General features: G+C 32.6%; 1 protein-coding gene across 1 annotated transcript; it reads right to left on the reverse strand.

The window, feature by feature from the left end:
- Window positions 1-10,510: 10,510 nt before the first annotated feature.
- On the reverse strand, window positions 10,511-20,350 carry LOC148197117 (tricyclene synthase EBOS, chloroplastic-like). The gene is made up of 8 exons (XM_088093017.1): window positions 20,126-20,350; window positions 19,953-20,025; window positions 14,473-14,670; window positions 12,899-13,277; window positions 11,534-11,752; window positions 11,290-11,428; window positions 10,945-11,193; window positions 10,511-10,837 (listed from the first exon to the last, which is right to left on the reverse strand). The coding sequence occupies exons 1-8, from the start codon at window positions 20,348-20,350 to the stop codon at window positions 10,511-10,513; spliced, it is 1,809 nt and encodes a 602-aa protein (XP_087949143.1).
- Between the last annotated feature and the right edge of the window lie 168 nt (window positions 20,351-20,518).

Raw genomic sequence — 20,518 nt, forward strand, 5'->3', positions numbered from 1 at the left:
ATGAAAAATTAATTAGTATTTGTTTTGTTTTAATTTTTGGAAATGAGTTGAAGAAAGGACTTGGGCCTTAGTATGAAAAGAATGCATGTTGTGATTGATGATCTTAAATGGAGTGGACCCGCGAGAAGTTATAAAATGAGAATAAATCAATTTTTTTATGTGATGTATATATGTATGGCATGTGAACATGGAAAAGTGAATGGTAAGGCACAAGGATAGTTTTTCCATTTTGCAGGAAGAGACTTAAATGAAAAAGAAGGGGTTAGTAATGGATTCATGAGGGATCCGCTTAGGTGTGAATAATATTGAATTTATTCTTATTTTAATGCATTTGGTGTTAGTTATTAAAAAAGGGTATATATATAGTATGTATTTTTTCTTATTAGTCATTAGTTTGATGATTGCTTTATTATTGTTTTGAGAATGTTTATTACACAAGGGTTTGTTGCTTGATTGTGCGAGTTTAATATTGTTAATTGTTTTAGAATTGGGTTTATATTGTGATGCCCGGTGAAGCTCTTGGAAGTGTGGTGGAAGTAGCATTAGTACTTGCTCAGTGAAGCTCTTTAAGAATAGAGGGGTGGGGGTGTATACTTGTCCGGTGAAACCCAAGAGGGTGTGGAAAGCATATACTTGTCCGGAGAAGCTCTAAGAGAGTGGTGGGAAGTGGTGTACTTGCCGGTGAAGCCTTCCAGAGAGTGGTGGGAGATGTCATTATGTAATGGTGTGGAAAAGTGTACTGGCCCATTGAAGCTCTTTAAGAGAGTGGTGGGAGGTGACACTCGACCGTATGTTGTATGTGAGTGACCCGATGGTGATTCAATATACAGTGAATGGTTTCAAATAAATTGGGATATGAGTTGGTGAATGACAGAGGAAGTATAGGTGTGAATTGGTTACTTTGACGAAATCATTTTGTGGATATATGTTGGTGACTTGGAATTCTGATAGTGCGACGTGTTAATAATTTGATGTGTTGTCATGTAAAGAGGTGTATAGGAGTATGATGATATGTGATATTCAGAAATCTTATTCTAAGTTGATGTTGAATACTTGTGTATGTTATATGATATGTTTTTGTTAGCTCACCCTTGCATGTTTGTAGTTGTGGTTTCCACCTACGATGATCGTACTTGTACGTGAGTAGATGTTGTTACAGATGTAGCTAAAGCAAATTTGAGTAGCGAGATACATAGGAGAACTATGGGATTTTAATTTCAATGTTAATAGTTTTGTAATGGAATTCTATGAACATTTTATAGTTGCATTTGATTTATGAAGTTTTCAGACTTCAGTTATAATAAATGGAAGTTTTATTTAAACTGTATCTTGGAATGATATCATAATTTAAGTGTTAAAAAGTTATTCTAAACCCGTGGCATCCCAAAATTTGGGGTGTTACACTCTCCATGGAAATGGAGAACCAAACCTATCTTGTTTGAAGTAGATGTATCTATTGAACTTTCTTGTATCTTATAAATGCTTTGATTATATATATGCATCTTCATCTAAATATTAATTTTTTGTTTCTACTCTTATTGCTTGCGAGAATGAGAATGTTCCTAGCTCGATTTGCGGTTTCATTAGGTCTTATGAAAAATCTACTGAACCCTAGGCTTGAAACAAAAGATCTAGTGGAGACTTTTGTCAAGTGATGGAACATGACCCATTAAATATCTAAAACCCTAGGTCCTAATGCAAGTTCTCTTGTTGAAAGATCAAGGGATTGACGCTTAGTAAGAAAACCTAGGTTCTCTCATTTAAGGGACTGACATTAGTATTTGATGGAGATGAGATGATTCAGTGTGTGCAAGAGAGTGAAGTCGGTGAAATCTACCCCTAGCTTTGCCATTCCATATCATTTCCACCATTTCTCCACTCCTAAGTGCCTCAAATTACTAAAGTTCACCCTTCTTTGTAAATCTTTATTTAGTTAAATATAACTGTAAGTTCGTAATTATTCTTTAGTCTAGATGAATTACTAATTATATGATTATTTAATATTACACGAGTCTCTTGGGAAAACAACACATGGTCTTACAATGGTTTTATTACTAAAACAATTTGGTATGCTTCCCAAAGAGCTAACAAGCATCCTACACCCTTTTGTTTACTGATTCTAAGAAAATTTTCATTCTTATTTTTTAGAATGGATAATTCTCTTCAGCATACAGAGGTGATATGTTTATGGAGCCACTCACAAAAGGTTTGAGATATATTGGCCATCTAAGATCTTTTTAATCAATTAATGTCTCGATTAACTATCTCTAGTGCCTATTGTTTAAAGTAGTATCCCTATATCTCAATCTAAGAGGGGGTGAATTGGGTTTTAAAACATCTTGTTCAAATTATTTGAAAATTTTGGTTCTTTGAATCAATTCACAGAGGTTTATGATCAACAATATAAAATACAAAAACAAAATTAAGATCACACATCAATTTTTATACTGGTTCAACTCTTAAGTTGAGCCTACATCCAATTTCCTCTAACAAACTTAGCTGGAGGGAATCCACTATATTTCAATTGTCAAGAATACAAAGAATTCACTTAATTGTATCCTCACACACACTCCAATATTCAAAACTATAGCCAAGAGAGGTTCAAACTCACACTCTCTTATGCCTTGCTTACACAGCTAAGGTGACTAAGAAAATCTAAACAATAAGATGTAACCCGAATGCACCACCTATATGCATATCTCACAAGTCTTTTTTCTTTCTTGAAACCTTGGAGAATTTGAAGATTCTTCAAAGGGTTGAGTGATTTCTCCAAGAATGATTCTGGACAACTTCTTGATGTGTTCCTAAGCTCTTGTTTCACGTTTTTTCAAAACATTGCAAAGTACTTTCTACCTGAAACAAGTTAGATCACACAAATATATATGATATGAAATTCAAATGCATTTAATCAATTAGGTCTATCTTTCTATTTTAATCGATTAGATTATTATCTTAATCGATTAAAACATGCAATATAGCCTTATTTTGTGTATAATGTGCTTTAACTGATTATGGTTATATCTTAAACGATTAATATGAGTAAATTTATGCAAATATAATCTTCTATCCAACTTGTACTCTACCATACATAAATTGTGCATTCTAAGATCTTCTTATATGATCCTAAGTATATTTTATTAATGTTATTACACAAGAAAGAACATTTGACATAGTTCATAATAAAAAATATTTTTTACTAAACTGGGGAGAGTTCCCTCTTAACATATAATTTCATAATCTTTATAATCTTATAACCTTATAACCTTATTACCGTATAACCTTATTACCTTACAACCTTATTACCTTACAACCTTATTACCTTAAAACCTTATTACCTTAAAACCTTATTACCTTACAACCTTACAACCTTACAATTTTACAATTTTATAATTTAGAAGTTTATAAGTTTGTAATCTTGTAATTTTTTAATCTTATAAACTTTTAATCTTTAAGGTTTAATCATTTTCGAGGTCTCTGTTTTTGTAGAATCGTTTCAAATAGACCCTCGTAGTTTTTTAATCTCAATTAGGTTCCTGTTCTTGTAAAATTGAGTCAATTGGAACCTTACCATTAATGGGACTGGACGACGTTAAAATTTTTGTCTCGTGGCATGGTCATTGCGCAAATATTAACCAGCACAGAAAGCTTGCATTACCTATAATTTACAAATGAGAAAGAATTGGGATTTCATTAAATCCCTAAATTCGAATAGGATGTTTTCTTTGAATACGATGTGGAAGGGCCATTCATACCGAGCTTCTCCACCTTATATCACTACCTCACCCTTACCTACCTTGCCGACGAGATAAACCACCAGACCATCACTGTGCTCGCCATTGACAATGGCGCAATGAACGCCCTCCTCGACAAACACCATTTTTAGTGATTATTTCATTCCTTTTAAGAAGGGCACAAGAGAACTGAGGGAAGGGGAAGCAAATTCCAATTCCAATCAAACTACTCTCTCAATCTTTCATTTGCAATCTATCACTGCAATCTATCAGCACCCAAGTTTATAGAGGAAAAGCTTGGGAAACGCGAGACAACTGATTCTCATATTTATTATCCCCAATTTTTTCCTTGAACCCAACATCATTCACTTCATTTCCTTCTACCCCTATCACAAGGAAAAAAAACAGAATCCATTTTCCATAACTTTCACAAACCTATCCTAGACCAATACTCAAATAAGTTCACCATTATCCATTTTCTGAAAGTCATTATTATCTGTACTCAATTCATTGACTAAAAAACTCTACTTCATAATTCATCATCTTTCACCTGCAAGTTTAATTAAATAAAAAAAAATATCTAAGACCCATAAAATTTACCATTACCAAGGTTTGCACACAGAACTTTTCTTTTATAACAAGCCATCAAGTATACAAAGAAGAAGTTGAAGAAGAATAAAAAACATATGATCAAGGTGGCGTCAACGGCACAAGCGTGAGATCCATGGTGTCACGGTGGCTCTCCATATGTGTCGCAGATGATGGAGAAATTGAGTTACCTCAAAGAATGACGGCGCTTCCAACGTGGGTAAGGTCGTTGACAGTCTTGTTCTGATCGGTGGCAAGGGTGGCGATTGACTGGAAACTTGTCGGCCTTAGCGGTGGCCATATCGGATCTACTAAAGAAGGGGATGAGAAACAAGATTTAAGCTTGAATCTTTTTGCTTATTCTGTTTCTTTTTTTTTCTTTTATTTATTTATTGATTTAGGAATTTAATGAAATCTCAATTCTTTTTCATTTCTACTTTATACATTCACCTAATGGGAGCATTTTTTTGTCACATGAGTCACCATTTCAGGATACACCAAATTTAATGTTGTCCAGTTCAATGACAAGATTAATTAAGATCAGAAAAAAATAGAAGAATTACGTAAAAACAAACCATTAAACCTATTTAACAATCTTATTTATATACATGAGTTACGATTTTAATATCATCAAATTTGCATTCATTCGACATACAATAATTATAATTTATGATATACATATGTGATTTATATTTGATTTCTCTCTAGTATTTGCTAAAAGTTTTATATAAATTATAAATAAAATTAATTTAAAATATATATAAATACAAATTTTATTTTATAAATTAATTTAATGAAACTAAGTTAAACTTATACTTTATTTCTTAAGATAATATCATAATTATTGTTTAAGTCTATATAAGAAAAATAGATTTTTTATATTCCATTATCTCTAGTTTTACGCTCTTAATTACTACTGTTTAAAAATAATAATTCATAATATTTTTTTTTAATTTTATCATTTTAGTAAATATTTTTTTACTTCAAATATTTACTTATTATAAAAAAAAATTATTTATTTTTTATCAACTATTTTTTAAAATTTAAATAATTACTTATAATAAAAAAATTAGTTACACAATATTATTTATAACATTTTTAATTTCAATAATTAAAATTCATTTTATATATATTAATATCTCTAATTATATATATTTTTTATAATTTTATTTTTTTAATTTTTTAAAAAATTTAAATAATTTATAGATATTTAAAATTGTGTCACATGTATACACTTACACTTACACATGTAGTAGAAGAGTACTGACAATCAATTACAACACTAGTCGATGGATAAAAGAATAATTAAATATTACTATAATGCATGAGTAAAACTGCTAGTGGAAGAATCTCACACTATTAACTCAATATACTTTTTTATATTATAGAAATAAATAATTAAAGTAAAATAATACTTTATTGATAGTTATGTTTTATATTATAATATATAACAAATAGTTGAAAATATTAAAATAATAAATATCGGAGTAATTAATTAAATTTTGATATTTCATAAATTAATTTATTTAATATATTTTTATTTATAAATACAACATGTTTTATTTATTAAAATTTCATAATAATTGTTTATTTTAATTTGAAAATTATTTTAACCCTGATTTATATTTTTAAGTTTTTATTAAAATATTCTTGAAATATTACATCAATAAATAAACTATAAACTCCACTCTCTTTTGTTCAATATAAACAATTCAACTTTTGATTTTTCTTTCTTTCTTTTCCATTTTAATCGAACCAAAAATGTGTGGTAGTGTGCTGATGATTGTGGAAGTAGAAAAACCTGATACTTAAAAAAGTTACAAGTATTTGATATCTTTATACAACTTGTTCAAAGATTTTGTTGTGAATGGAACAATAACTCCTCAACAATATTTCCAATTCATATTGGTGCTATTATCTCGTAATTATCCACAAAAGAGTTGGATAATACACTGTTAAAAAAACACATTTTCTGTTAATTTTCAAAAATTTTCTTAAAAATATTTATAAATTTTGTTATGAATAATAATTTGCAAAATTGATATCAATTTCTTTTGTAAATATTCTGTACAACATTTTTTATAGAAAATTTTATAAGAAATACTTGCAAATTTATAATGTAATAAAAAATAATTATCTGTAAAGGAATTATATACCAACAAAAGTTCTTAAGACAAATAGTAGAAAAAAAAATCTTGCAAAATTTAATGACAAATATACAAGAAAAATCTCATGAAATATGAATTATTTTATTAATGATAAGAGTAGGAACACGTTGACGAGAGTGTAGGTACAAGTGGAGATGATGAATTTTGGACATGGATTTTGTATTAATTTATTTGTATCTTTGTGTGTGTTTCTTTATGCATATGCTAATGATGAACTTTTGTGTGGTTGTTGATAAAAAAGAAATTCAAAGAACTAAAATGTTTTCTTTAAGTTGTAGCGTAAAGCTTTAAACAAAAGAATGCAATTTCTCATGTTCATACATTCCATATTTAAAAAGATTTAAAAATGTTAGAATCTTCTCCTTTTGTGAAGTGAATAAGAAATAAGTGGTCCATCAAGCAAAGATTAAGTACTTCTCAATTGTCCTTGTTACCTCTACTCTAACCAACCAATCGCATATTCACATTGTAAAATAAAACAACCTATGTTTTTTTTAATCTTGTTAATATTTTTTTCCTTTAATTCTTCATCGCATTATATGTTAACGTGATATTTGTCATGTAAGACAAAATAAAAACTATCCATTATATGTTAATGTGATATTTGTCCTCCAACATGAAAAAAAACGGTCCATTGTATATTACAAACACATGTATTTTTACTTGAATTTTGAGCGTAAATTTTTAGATACTAACAAGATCTTAACAATAATTTGATTGTTATATTTTTATTGTAAGAACCTTTTTGTTGTTCTAAGGAGAAAGATTTCACTTACAAAGATTTTCTGATGATCCAGTCACTTACTAAGAGAATTAAGATTTATAAGTAAGAATGATTATAAAAGAATTGTTCATAAAATGTTTTCTCAAAGCCTTTAACTCTAAAAGAGCGTACAAACTATCTGTGCAAAAATAATAGAAATACAAAAAAATAAATAAAAATCTGAGTTATTTATTTAAGAGAAAAATAGTAAAGTGTACACCTAATTCATGATCTCTCCTACTATAAATCACTAGCAATGTATAAAAAAAATACTTAGGCCTCTTTAAGATATCATTCACCATTTTTTACACATTAAGTCACCGGTTGACTTAGACTTAACAAGGTTTTCAGATGCCAAATGGGTTATAAGTGTGAATATGTCTTTCTTGGTGAAACATTTGTCATTTTGTCCTTAGAGAAGAAAAATGTAGTTTCAAGATCAAGTACAGAGTTTGAATATAAAGTCTTAAAAATAACTTATCTGCTTATTATACCAAAAGATCAACTTGCAAAACAAAATTATTACAACTTATATTCCATAAGCTGATCAAGTTGTTGTTTATTTGATCAAAACATTAACTTATACATGACTCAACCAACTCATAGACAAACATTAACTTTCTCACCCATAAATTTCAAAAAAGAATTAAAAATAAAATTCCTTAATTTGTATATATTTTTACAAATCTGATATTACCTTTTAATATTGTCAATTATTATAATTAATATAATCATCAATGATTATTGTTATCTTCTTTATTTAGAAGGTCTTAATGTTAACCGTAATCAAAGAATAACGTATAACATTTGTTATTATTAATTAATATTGTCCAATATTACTAGAGGTGTCAATTTGACCCATGACCCCGGGGTTAGCCCTAACCCACTCTTGAAAAAGCCCCCTCTTAAGAAGCCCCTCAAATGGGGGCCAAAAAAAAGCCCCAACCCTTAAAGCCCCCTCTCAAGGGGGTTAGGGTCAGGGTTAAGGTGGGTTTAGCCCACTAAAATTTTTTTGGAAACTAAACTTCAACATTCTTAATAGTAACTATTAAAAGTACTAAATTTTATATTCATGTAGTTGATTTCTTATTTCAAATTATTAAATAAAACTAATTAATTATAGTATAATAGAATATTTAATATTCAAAATAACCACTTTTTTAAATAATTAAAAACAATTGCAAACCACACACTTAATTTTATACAACTAAATAGTATTACAAATTTATTTTACTGAAATATTATAAAAATGCTTTATTTTGTTGTCAATTTTAATAAAATTATGTTTTATGTTGTAGACACCAATTATTAGAAAATTATATATAATTAGTAATATCAAAATAACCCCAAAGAGAGATAATAATATATTAATTTGATTTAATATTTGCACTGCTTTTACAGTTCTTAAAAAGAATCACTGTTTTGTTTGCTGGACTTCTAAAATATCACTCAATCTGCTTTTAATTATTTAAAATTAAAAATAATTCAAAAATTTATTATCTAAATTTTTTTGATCAAAAATTGTATTAATATTTTATGTGTAAATTAAACTTATGTTTCATTTTGTTTTTTTCTCTCTGATAATCTTTTCTCAAAATCACCATAAGATATATTATAAAAAGAAAGTTAATTTCTTAAAAATTTATAAAAAAATGAAAATTTTAAATAGACCTAAAGTACTAAAGAATGACAAATGTTATACTGTTTCAATTCTTTAACTAACACATTAAATAATTTATTTTTAACTTTCAATTAGAACACATAACATAAATGTATGTTTATGTTTATGTTTATATTTATGTTTATGACATTTAAAATGTAAACATTTTGAGTGAGTAGTACGACGAGATTGAATTTTATGGGCGAATACAACTTCAGGCTGCACAAGGTTTATATGAGTTTTTTCTTTTTATTTATTATTTTTGTTATGAACATGATTTGTTGAGTATAAAATGAAAAAGAAAATCATTTATATTTAATTTCTTTTTCAATAACTTTTTAAGAAAATAAAGAAGCCTATTTTTTTTTAGATTAAGAGCTTCAATTAGAGAAAATCTTCTCTTAAATTTCAATTAGGATAATTTTAGATAAAAAGTTAATTTCTTACTTATAACTTAAAAAAAAGTGAAATTAAATATTTAAATTTCAAATTTATAAAATGATCCTTTAATTATATACTTAGAGAATCTAACTCAATAAATATTGTCATTTTGCTTTTGCTTCTTCATTTTAGAACTCTCTTCTTATAAAAATTTCAATTTATTTTCTATAGTAACTATTTTTGTAACAAATTAGGAGTTAATTATATTTTTTCATGTATTCAAAATGAACATTTTTTCTATAAAAAAAGCCCATGGGTTGGCCTTGACCCACAGGGCTTTTGAAGATATTTTGGCCCTGTGGGCTTTTTCTACGAGGGGCTTTTTGGCCCTGTGGATTTTTTTGGCCCCAACTCACGTGGGTTAGGGTCAAACCATGTAAGGAGGGCCAAATTGACAGGTCTAAATATTACCATATTACGCATCTATTACCTCTAATACATTTCTTTCTAATTGTGAAATCATTACATTATTTTGGAGTATTCAAGTTGAAAACAATTGTTGCAATTTATGTAATTTTATATTGCATTAATCACACCTTTACTATATTAGATGAAGAAAAAATGTGTTACTATCGAGTAGGTTAGACCGATCGGACATGCTTGAGTCACTATCGAGTAAGTTAAACCGATCGTCCAAAGACGATGGAAGTGTTAATTAGACCGACCGGGTACGTAGGGAACGATGGAAACGGATCATTCCCGATTACTGTGGAGCAGTTAAGGTTGGTATTGATCGTCATTAAGAGGTAAATTAACGGATTATATTTATTGAAATCCTATAAATAACAATTGATTACGAAAGTGAGCTCTTTGATTTTCTAATTTAGACTAGACTTTGAGAGATAAATTCTGACTTGAGCGTGGGAGTGTTTTCTGCAGGCCCCCCATTTTGGCAGTAAGAGAGGAAAATCCAGACGGTATGATAGAAACAAAGAAGACCGATCGGCGGAGATAGAGCATTCTCAAGCGGGAGGAACAGGAGTTTTCTTCTTCCCCTTTCGGCATAAACAATATGTAAAAGAGAAACTTACAAAATTATTTTATTATAATCAAGAAAATGTTTTAGCAATTTAACTTGAAAATAACCAGATGATACAAAGATAACGAACCCTCCATATACAAACTAATTTATTTTTCTTTTCCAAGATGACCATTAATATTAATAAACAACTTGTTGAAATGCCTCCGTCTCGTAAAGTGCAATGGGTTCAATTATCAAAGATCGTATACGATTCTTGGCAGTGCTATCTGGGGCTCCATGTCCATCTCCATACTGATATGTGCACCGAGAAATTCTTCCAAGGTTCATGGCTGTTTCTACGAAAGCTTTAGGGAAAGGAGACTGTGACACTCTATCTTTGTTCATCTTCTTCCACGTTTCGTCAAGCAAAGTATGGATATGCTTGTAAGCACCATCTTCACTAGCACCACTTTCTCGCATGAAACATACAATGGAGCTTGCTGCTTCACCTCTCTCTAACTCTGCCTGCAAAATTACAACCCAAGACCAATTACTTTTATGTTTTAGGCTGTTGTTTTAATGATGTAAAAATGTGACAAAAAAAACATGGTCATGTATGGAATCAAATTTACCTTTGATGTGCCCAGATCATTGCAAAGTCGAAAAATAAGGGATGGTTTCTGTAACAGGGAGTGGTAATTGTGCAAGGATTGAAGTGCCTCTTTTGTAATGCTTTGGTTTAGTAAGAAATAAGCATGGGTGAGTATAACCACCCCGGAGACTGAGACCCATGCATTGCTGATGTAATCCTCGAATCTTGGCAAGTGTCTGTCGCGACTCCATTTGGCTTCTTGTAGGAATGCTTTCAACATATCAGACCACTGTGTAATTTAATTAAAAAACAAAAATAATCTCAATAATGCTAACATGTATGCATAATATAAGAAATAATTGCTATAATTTATGAATTAACGCACTGCTTTGGTGAGGTAGGGTAAAATATCTTGTCCATGTTCCTTAAGGGCATCATAGGCAAATTCGTTGACAGTGTTGTACAGTGCCAGAAAACATATCTTCATGTAATCAGGGAGAACTTGAACTGCTTTAACATCCCAACTGAAACAAGAAAAAAAAAATTCTAATTAGTGCACTGATTAATAATTTCAGCAGTTTTTTTCATGCTCGTGATTGAAGTTTTTTTCTTTTTTTTACGTAAGCTACCTTTCCACAGCTGCAGTGAAAAGTTCTAATTCGTCTAAGGTGCCATAGACATCATAAACGTCATCGATTGTAGTTATTAAGGAAGTAACTTTTGTTAAGCCTTTACGGAGATCACTGAACTGAGGCTCGAAGACCATTCCAACAGTCCAAAAGAAACATTCCATAAGTCTGTCTCGGCTGAAGCTTAACTTTGAGGCCAGTCCCATTCCCCTCCACCACCTTCATCACAAAGTGTTAAAGAAAAATAAGATATCTCCAAAGATGTAATAGAAAAGGATCATAATAAAACAGTAACCTTCTATTTCTTTTAAGGGAATAATTCTCTAGTTGACACAATAATATTTCCTTTTTCATTCTGTTTAATTAACCTTTTATTTTTTCTTCCTCCCCACTTTTGTGCACACGTACGTCTCTTTCCTCGAGATAATACTTGAAAATTTCATTTAATAACTTCCCCATCACTTTCCTTCTCTTTGTCCTTTTCTATTTTCTTTCTCATATAATTAAAACATAGTGAAAGAATACGTAATTGATCAAACAATATAAGTGGAGAACCACATAATCATGTCTGAAGACATGTATAGTTTTTTAAAGGCACAATAATATAAGACTAGTCGTTTAATATTCATGATGGGGAGCTCAGAATTTGTTTATCTTGTAGATTTTTATTTTCAAGAGATCACTTTGTGTGATACAGTTGCAGCATGCATAGTTTTAGTTAATAGAAAAGTAGTTACTGATTTACTAAAATTAGCATTTTATCTCAGTCTGATGTGTCCAAATTTTATCCTTGTAAATTTAGATACGTTCTTACACATGTTTTTCCTATGTAAAATATGGTATCTCCAAAGATGTAAAAGAAAAGGATTATCATAAAACAGTAACCTCGAATTTTTTAAGGAGTGATTGTCTAATTAACAGAAAATATTATTTATTTTTTCTTCCTATTTAATTAAAATTAAATTGTGATAAAGTTTTATATTTCTTTCTCCCCACTTTTGTGCACACGTCTCTTTCCTCGAGATAATAGTTGAAACTTTCATTTAATAACTTCACCACTTTCCTTTTGTTTGTCGTATTTAATTTTTCTCACATAATTAAAACATAGTGAAAGTATATATATACGTAATTGATTAAACAATGTAAATGGAAAATCACATAAATCATGACTTTTTTGAAGACGTGAGTAGTTTTTCAAAGGCACAATAACAGGATTAATCGTTTAACATTCATATGGGTAGTTGACCAGAATTTGTTTGTGGTAGATTTTTATTTTCAAGATAGCCAATCACTGTTGCGTGTGATACAGTTGCAGCATGCATACTTTTAATTAAAAGAGTTACTGATTTTCCAACACAAACTGACCTTGACATTTCTTGGAGATCATTTTGCAGTGTTGACTGCACAATATTGAAATCAAGTTTTGCTGCTTCAAGCAGCAGTCGATTTGAGTCTGTTCTTTTGGCATAAGATTCAATATACCACCTAGCTTCCAGCCTTTGGATTCTGTGATGGAGTGGAAGCTCCAATGCATGATTGACTTGTTCCAAAAGCATGTTACTGCTTTTACCTTCGTTGAGGGAAACCCTAAGATGGAAGCTAGAGAAGACCATGGCCTCATCCAAAATCTTCTCTCCTTCGTACCCAAGAAACGATGCCTCATACAGACTCAGCATTCCCTTCGCATCACTCACAAGGTTTTCTTTGAAATTGCCATTCTCCTCCCTAAACCTCTCAAATATATCTGCATGATTAAAGAACAAACCAAGCCATCTAAATTTTAGATATCACGAAGGTTACTGATATATGTTTTTTAGAACTATACCAATGAAAAAAAAAAAATACAGGAATGAAAACATTCATTTTAAAAACATTCAAAAACTATAAAATAAAAATAAGAATATACTACATTAATACTAATATAATTTAATTTATACGACTATCATAATATAAAAATATTTCAATTAAAGTCCGTTGAATCGTTGGAATCAATTATCAAATCTGAAGTAATATCTATTCTGAAGTTTGAAATTTCTCTACAAGATTGTCATGTAAAGAAACTTTGAAAATAAAGTGCATTTAGATTGTACTTCAACTTTTAGACAATGTGAGTATAGTTTTGAATATATTTAAAAAAAAACATGTAATACTATATATACCATGCACACTGCAATTACTTTTGTATCAACATGCTATTCTAATTAAATTTATAAATATATTCAAAATATCAATAAAGAGTTTAAAATATAATTATGTATATATATATATATATATATATATATATATATTAATAAAACTTATTTTTTTATCTGCCTATTGAAAAATGTTTTTTAACAATTGTTTTTACAACTTTTTTACAATAGTAGTTTTTGATTAATCTGCTTAAAAATTGTTAAAAAAAAAAGTTGTTAACATTCATGTCTATTAGTCATCTGTTGTTCCTGGTTAGTGAGGCAGTTAGGCTGTTATTTGAAATGTCCGTTGGGTAACTGAGGAGACTGGTGAAAGCATTAATAAAGCATTAACTGTTATTTCTGTCTTGCATGTGTACTGTGTTTCGTTTTTTGTTTGATACGATGACAATATTCGTTAAAGTAAGATGATAAAGTTTTAACTTTTTTATCTCCCCACTTTTGTTCACTCTTCTTTTTCCTAAATATAACAGTTGAAAATTTCATTTAATTACCTCCTCACCACTTTCTTTTTTCCTTTTCTATTTTTTTATCAAATAATTAAAACACAATGAAAGTAATATAGATAGATAGTGCTCTTTCTTTATTAGGAATCAGCGCAAAACATAAATAATGCTTATTTGTTAGGTTTAATGGTAGTTTTCAGATATTTTGCAAACTAAATCATATTATAAATAATTGTTTGGAAAAAATAAATAAATATTATTTTGCTTATAATAAGAAAATGTTATATAATGTTAGTTATACCTGCTGAGACATCATGGCCATATTCTTTGAGAAGCCTAAAGCACAAAGCAGTTTCATGCAAACTTCTGTTAACGAATGTGCCACTGAATCCTGCAGAAGAGTGACACCGAAGAAGGGCTTCACCTATCTCCTTGTCATAATGGTAACTCAGACCCAATCGTTTCACATCGTTAATGAGTTCAAGTTTGAGCCATATGTCTGAACTGTTGGAATAAAACAAATATTGGGACCCATTCCACTATGAAATGCTGGAGCCATTGTTCCCCATCAGCAAAATAATGCACCAAAATGTCTTCCACTTTGCTTGCTTTTCCGTAAATTCAGCTCACCACCTCAACAACCATTTTGTTTGTTTTTGGTTTTCTCACTTCTTAAATTTGAGAAGCAAAGCAGCGTGCAAAACAGAGAAGGGAGTGAAGCCACATACCAGAGAAGAAGAATACCATTGTGAGAGAAGAAGCCACGGTGAAGTAAGAAAATAGAGATGGTTGTGTGAGAGATTTATTCAGAGAGACTCTGTTATTGTGAGTGTGAGTGAAAAGTGAGAGAGTTTTGTATACCATCCGAGAGGGTGAGATTTACACAGAGAGATCCTCAGAGAGTGAGAGAAACACTGTAATCCTACTTTCATAGTAGAGATATTTTTCTGGACTAGGTCCCGTGGTTTTTTCCGAGAGGATTTTCCACGTTAAAATTTCCAGTGTTAATTTTCTCTTTTCTTACGCTTTCATTTTTACGCTTCCGCATAGTGCCCATTTTGGGATTCACAGAGGAGGGAACAAGTACCGCTGTTTCCCAACAGTGGTATCAGAGCTACCGGTTCGAAAAAGTCAGAAATCCTGTGAAACTCAAGATGGAAGGAGACATGTTCAAGCTAACTGCGGATAATTATTCCTACTGGAAGCCGATGATGGAAGATCATCTATACTGCAAGGATTTGTATGAGCCGATCACAAATCTGGAAATTCCGGAAGGGAAGACCGAAAAAGACTGGGAGATTCTGAATCGTAAAACAGTGGCTATGATTCGGAAATACATCGACAGAAGTCTCTTTGAGCATGTATCGACTTATACCAATGCGTATGAGTTATGGACAAAGCTTGAATCAATGATTCAAAAGAAGACTCCCAGGAACAAAGCTCACCTAGTCAGACGACTCGTAAAGTTGGAGTATTCTGACGACCAGAATATGATCGAGCATCTCAATACCTTCAAAGGTATTGTAAACCAGTTAATGAAAGCTGATATGAAGATTGATGACGAGTTACAAGCTCTTTTACTCCTTAGTTCTCTACCGGAGAGTTGGGACACGTTGGTGGTCACTCTCAGTAACTCAGCACCAGATGGAAAGCTCAGTCTGGATAACATCACAGACAGTTTACTGAATGAAGAATCCAGAAGGAAAGAAAGGGTATCGAGTAGTCACTCAGAAGCCAATGTTGTTGAGAATAGAGGAAGGAGTGAAAACAGAAGCAAAGGAAAACGTGAAAAGTCACGAGGAAGATTCAAGTCTCGTTCCAAAGGTTTGACATGCTTCTATTGTGGAAAAGATGGTCACAAGAAGCAAGAATGTAGATTCCTGAAAAGAGATCAGAAGAATGGAACTGTACACCCTGATATGGTAGATCCCAAAAAGAAGTTGGAGGAAAAGACTACAACAGCGGTGGTATCAAATGATGAGAATGTGTTCCTTATCACTGAGGTAAACTATCTAAATATTGCTTTTGATGATTGCACTTGGATAGTAGATACCGGAGCATCTTTCCATGTTACTCCTCATGAGGGATTCTTCTCATCCTATCAAAAAGGAGACTTTGGAACAGTGAAGATGGGAAATCATGTCACAAGCAAAATTGTGGGCATAGGAGAAGTGACTTTGACGACAGAAAATGGAAACAAACTTGTGCTGAAGGAGGTAAGACATGTACCAGAGATGCGTCTAAACCTTATCTCAGTCGGTAAGCTAGATGATGCTGGAATGAACAACCAGTTTGGAGATGGAAAATGGAAACTTAGCCGAGGAAGCATGATTGTTGCTCGAGGAAAGAAGGAAGGCTCCTTGTACTGCATGCAAGGAAAAATATACAAAGGAGAGACAAATGTTGCTCAAGAAGAAAGTAAGGAGTTGTGGCACAAAAGACTGGGCCACATGAGCGAGAAAGGATTAGAGATCCTTGCGAAAGATCATCTCCAAAGTATAAAAGGACAACCACTTGAATTATGTGAAGACTGCTTAGCAGGTAAGCAGCATAGAGTGTCCTTCCGTAGATCTGAAAATGGAAGAAGAAAAGAGCATATTTTGGATCTTGTACACTCAGATGTTTGTTCAACATCTGAAAAGTCCCTTGGTGGTGCTCAATATTTTGTTACCTTCATTGATGACCACTCTAGAAAATTGTGGGTCTATCCATTGAAGAGAAAAGATGAAGTTCTACGAATCTTCAAGGAGTTTCACGCCTCAGTTGAACGTGAAACTGGTAGAAAGTTGAAATGTCTGAGAAGTGATAATGGTGGAGAGTATAGAGGTCCGTTCGAATACTATTGCAAGACTCATGGGATCAGACATGAGAAAGTACCTCCCAAGACACCTCAGATGAATGGTGTAGCTGAAAGATTCAACAGAACGATTGCCGAGAAGGTCAGGAGCATGTTGTCTCACGCAAAACTTCCCAAGTCATTCTGCGGGGAGGCAGTGGTGACAGCAGCTGATTTAATCAACTTATCACCATCAAGACCATTAAACGGTAAGATACCAGAAGAAGTATGGTCCGGTAAAAAGGCCTCATATCGCAACTTGAAAGTCTTCGGATGTAAGGCATCTGTTCACATTCCGAAAGATGAAAGAGCAAAGCTCGATGCTAAAGCGAAAGAGTGCATATACCTTGGTTCTCCAAGAGATGAATTTGGTTTCAGATTATGGGATCCTGCAAACAGAAAGATTGTTCGAAGCAGAGATGTGGTGTTCTTTGAAGATCAGACAATCCAAGACATCAAGAAAGTGGAGAAACCAACACTTAAGCTGATAAGTGATCAAAGCCCTATTGTGATGAACAACTTAGGGGGAGAGACTCATCAAGCCGAACCAGAGTTACAACTTGATGAAATGGCTGAAGAAGCAGATCAACCTAATCTGACGGAAGAAGATCAACCAATTGAGGATGCTCCGCAAGAACCCCAATTGAGACGATCAACAAGGCAGAAGCAACCGTCAAGAAGGTATTTTTCAGATGAATATGTTAATTTTACTGATGAAGGTGAACCTCAAAGCTTTGTAGAAGCAATGGAGACGGAAGACAAAGACAAATGGTTGCAAGCCATGGAAGAAGAGATGCAATCCTTAAAGGAAAATCAGACTTATGATTTGGTAGAATTACCAAAAGAAAGGAGAGCATTGCAGAACAAATGGGTGTTCAAGCTCAAGAATGAAGAGAACAACCCAAGCCCAAGGTACAAAGCACAAATTGTCGTGAAGGGGTGCAACCAGAAGAAAGGAATAGACTTTGATGAAATATTCTCACCAGTAGTGAAGATGACATCCATTAGAGCGATTCTCGGTCTGGCAGCAACACTAGACTTGGAGATTGAACAACTGGACGTCAAAACAGCATTCTTACATGGAGACTTAGAGGAAGAAATTTACATGAAGCAACCAGAGGGTTTTGAAGAACCAGGCAAAGAACACTTGGTGTGTCGTCTGAAGAAAAGCCTCTATGGTCTGAAGCAAGCTCCAAGACAATGGTACAAGAAATTTGATTCCTTCATGATCCAACATAATTTCAAGAAGACCTCCGCAGACCATTGCATGTTTGTGAAGCATTATGAAAATGGTGAGTCCATCATACTTCTCTTGTATGTTGATGATATGTTGATTGTAGGGAAGGACAAAATTAAAATAACTGCTCTCAAGAAGGCATTGAGCAAGTCTTTTGCCATGAAAGACCTGGGTGCAGTAAAGAAGATACTTGGAATGAAAATCTCCAGAGATCGTTCTAGAAGAATGCTATGGGTATCTCAAGAAGATTACATTGAGAAGATTCTCAAAAGGTTCAACATGCACAATGCCAAATCTGCTCGTGTTCCAATTGCTGGACATTTCAAACTCAGCAAGTCTCAATGTCCAAAGAATGAAAAAGAAAAAGAAGAAATGAGCAAGGTACCCTACTCTTCTGCCGTGGGTAGCCTTATGTATGCAATGGTTTGTACAAGGCCAGATATTGGCTATGCTGTAGGAGTTGTGAGCAGATTCCTGTCAAATCCAGGAAAGGAGCATTGGGAAGCTGTTAAGTGGATACTGAGGTATCTAAGAGGATCTGCCAAAAGAAGCTTGTGTTTTGGCAATGGAGATCTAAAGCTAATCGGATATTCAGACTCAGACATGGCTGGAGATGTCGATTCAAGGAAGTCAACATCAGGTTATCTGATTACTTTTGCAGGGGGAGCTGTTTCTTGGCAGTCAAAACTACAGAAATGTGTGACATTGTCCACCGCTGAAGCAGAGTATGTAGCAGTGACTGAAGCCTCTAAAGAGATGCTATGGATGAAGAATTTCCTAAGTGAATTAGGACATGATCAAGATGATTATGTGGTGAACTGTGATAATCAAAGTACCATCCATCTAACCAAGAACCCCATGTTCCATTCACGTTCGAAGCATATTGACGTGCGGTATCACTGGATACGAGAAGCGTTGGATGAGAAGAAATTGAAGATAGAGAAAATCCATACAGACTTGAATTGGTCTGACATGATGACTAAGTCAATACCAACCAAGAAGGTTGAAGATTGTTGTCAAGGTGCTGGTGTCATGGTACCTTCCAACTAAGACAAGATGCAAAGATGGGATGAAGGACGGAAGACCCATTTATTTGTTTTATGGGGGAGTTTTGTTGGAATAAAACAAATATTGGGACCCATTCCACTATGAAATGCTGGAGCCATTGTTCCCCATCAGCAAAATAATGCACCAAAATGTCTTCCACTTTGCTTGCTTTTCCGTAAATTCAGCTCACCACCTCAACAACCATTTTGTTTGTTTTTGGTTTTCTCACTTCTTAAATTTGAGAAGCAAAGCAGCGTGCAAAACAGAGAAGGGAGTGAAGCCACATACCAGAGAAGAAGAATACCATTGTGAGAGAAGAAGCCACGGTGAAGTAAGAAAATAGAGATGGTTGTGTGAGAGATTTATTCAGAGAGACTCTGTTATTGTGAGTGTGAGTGAAAAGTGAGAGAGTTTTGTATACCATCCGAGAGGGTGAGATTTACACAGAGAGATCCTCAGAGAGTGAGAGAAACACTGTAATCCTACTTTCATAGTAGAGATATTTTTCTGGACTAGGTCCCGTGGTTTTTTCCGAGAGGATTTTCCACGTTAAAATTTCCAGTGTTAATTTTCTCTTTTCTTACGCTTTCATTTTTACGCTTCCGCATAGTGCCCATTTTGGGATTCACAGAGGAGGGAACAAGTACCGCTGTTTCCCAACATGAACTTTCATCCTTTATCATTCTCCTCACTTCCTCCTGCAACATCTTGGCCCTGTCCTCGTATCTTATATCCTGAAAACGTTATACAAAGAACGAATCACGTATACGTGTGTAAGAAAAAGTTTAGAATAGAGACAGTGTATATGATAATTATGATGCTTTAACTAATTACAGCGTAGGCGTGCTTCAAGGACTGCAGAAAGTCGTAAGTCCAGAGGTTGGGTTGGTAGTTTGCAGATTTTCTTTCAGAAAGATTAACGTTTGTGGTAGTTGCGTTGTAGCGAGGGAAGATTATCGTACGTTGGAGAAGAATAGGAGCTGCTGGTTTCAGAGGTTTGGGAAAAGTGAGATGTGGAGTAAAAGAGGAATTGAGTAACGTTGGGTTCACAAGAGTCATTTTGTTCAAGGCTCGCTTATAACTTTTGCACTTGGGATGGTCTCATATATGTGTATATATAGTCTCATATATGTGTGTATATATATATATATATATATATATATACAAGCACTACAATGAAAAGTTTATTAACGTTTTAAATGTGTGGTCTAAATATTTCTTATATTG

Source organism: Vigna umbellata, chromosome 6 (genome assembly GCF_029865625.1).
Source record: "Vigna umbellata cultivar VRB3 chromosome 6, Vumbellata_1.0, whole genome shotgun sequence".
In the NCBI taxonomy this organism is placed as follows: Eukaryota; Viridiplantae; Streptophyta; class Magnoliopsida; order Fabales; family Fabaceae; genus Vigna; species Vigna umbellata.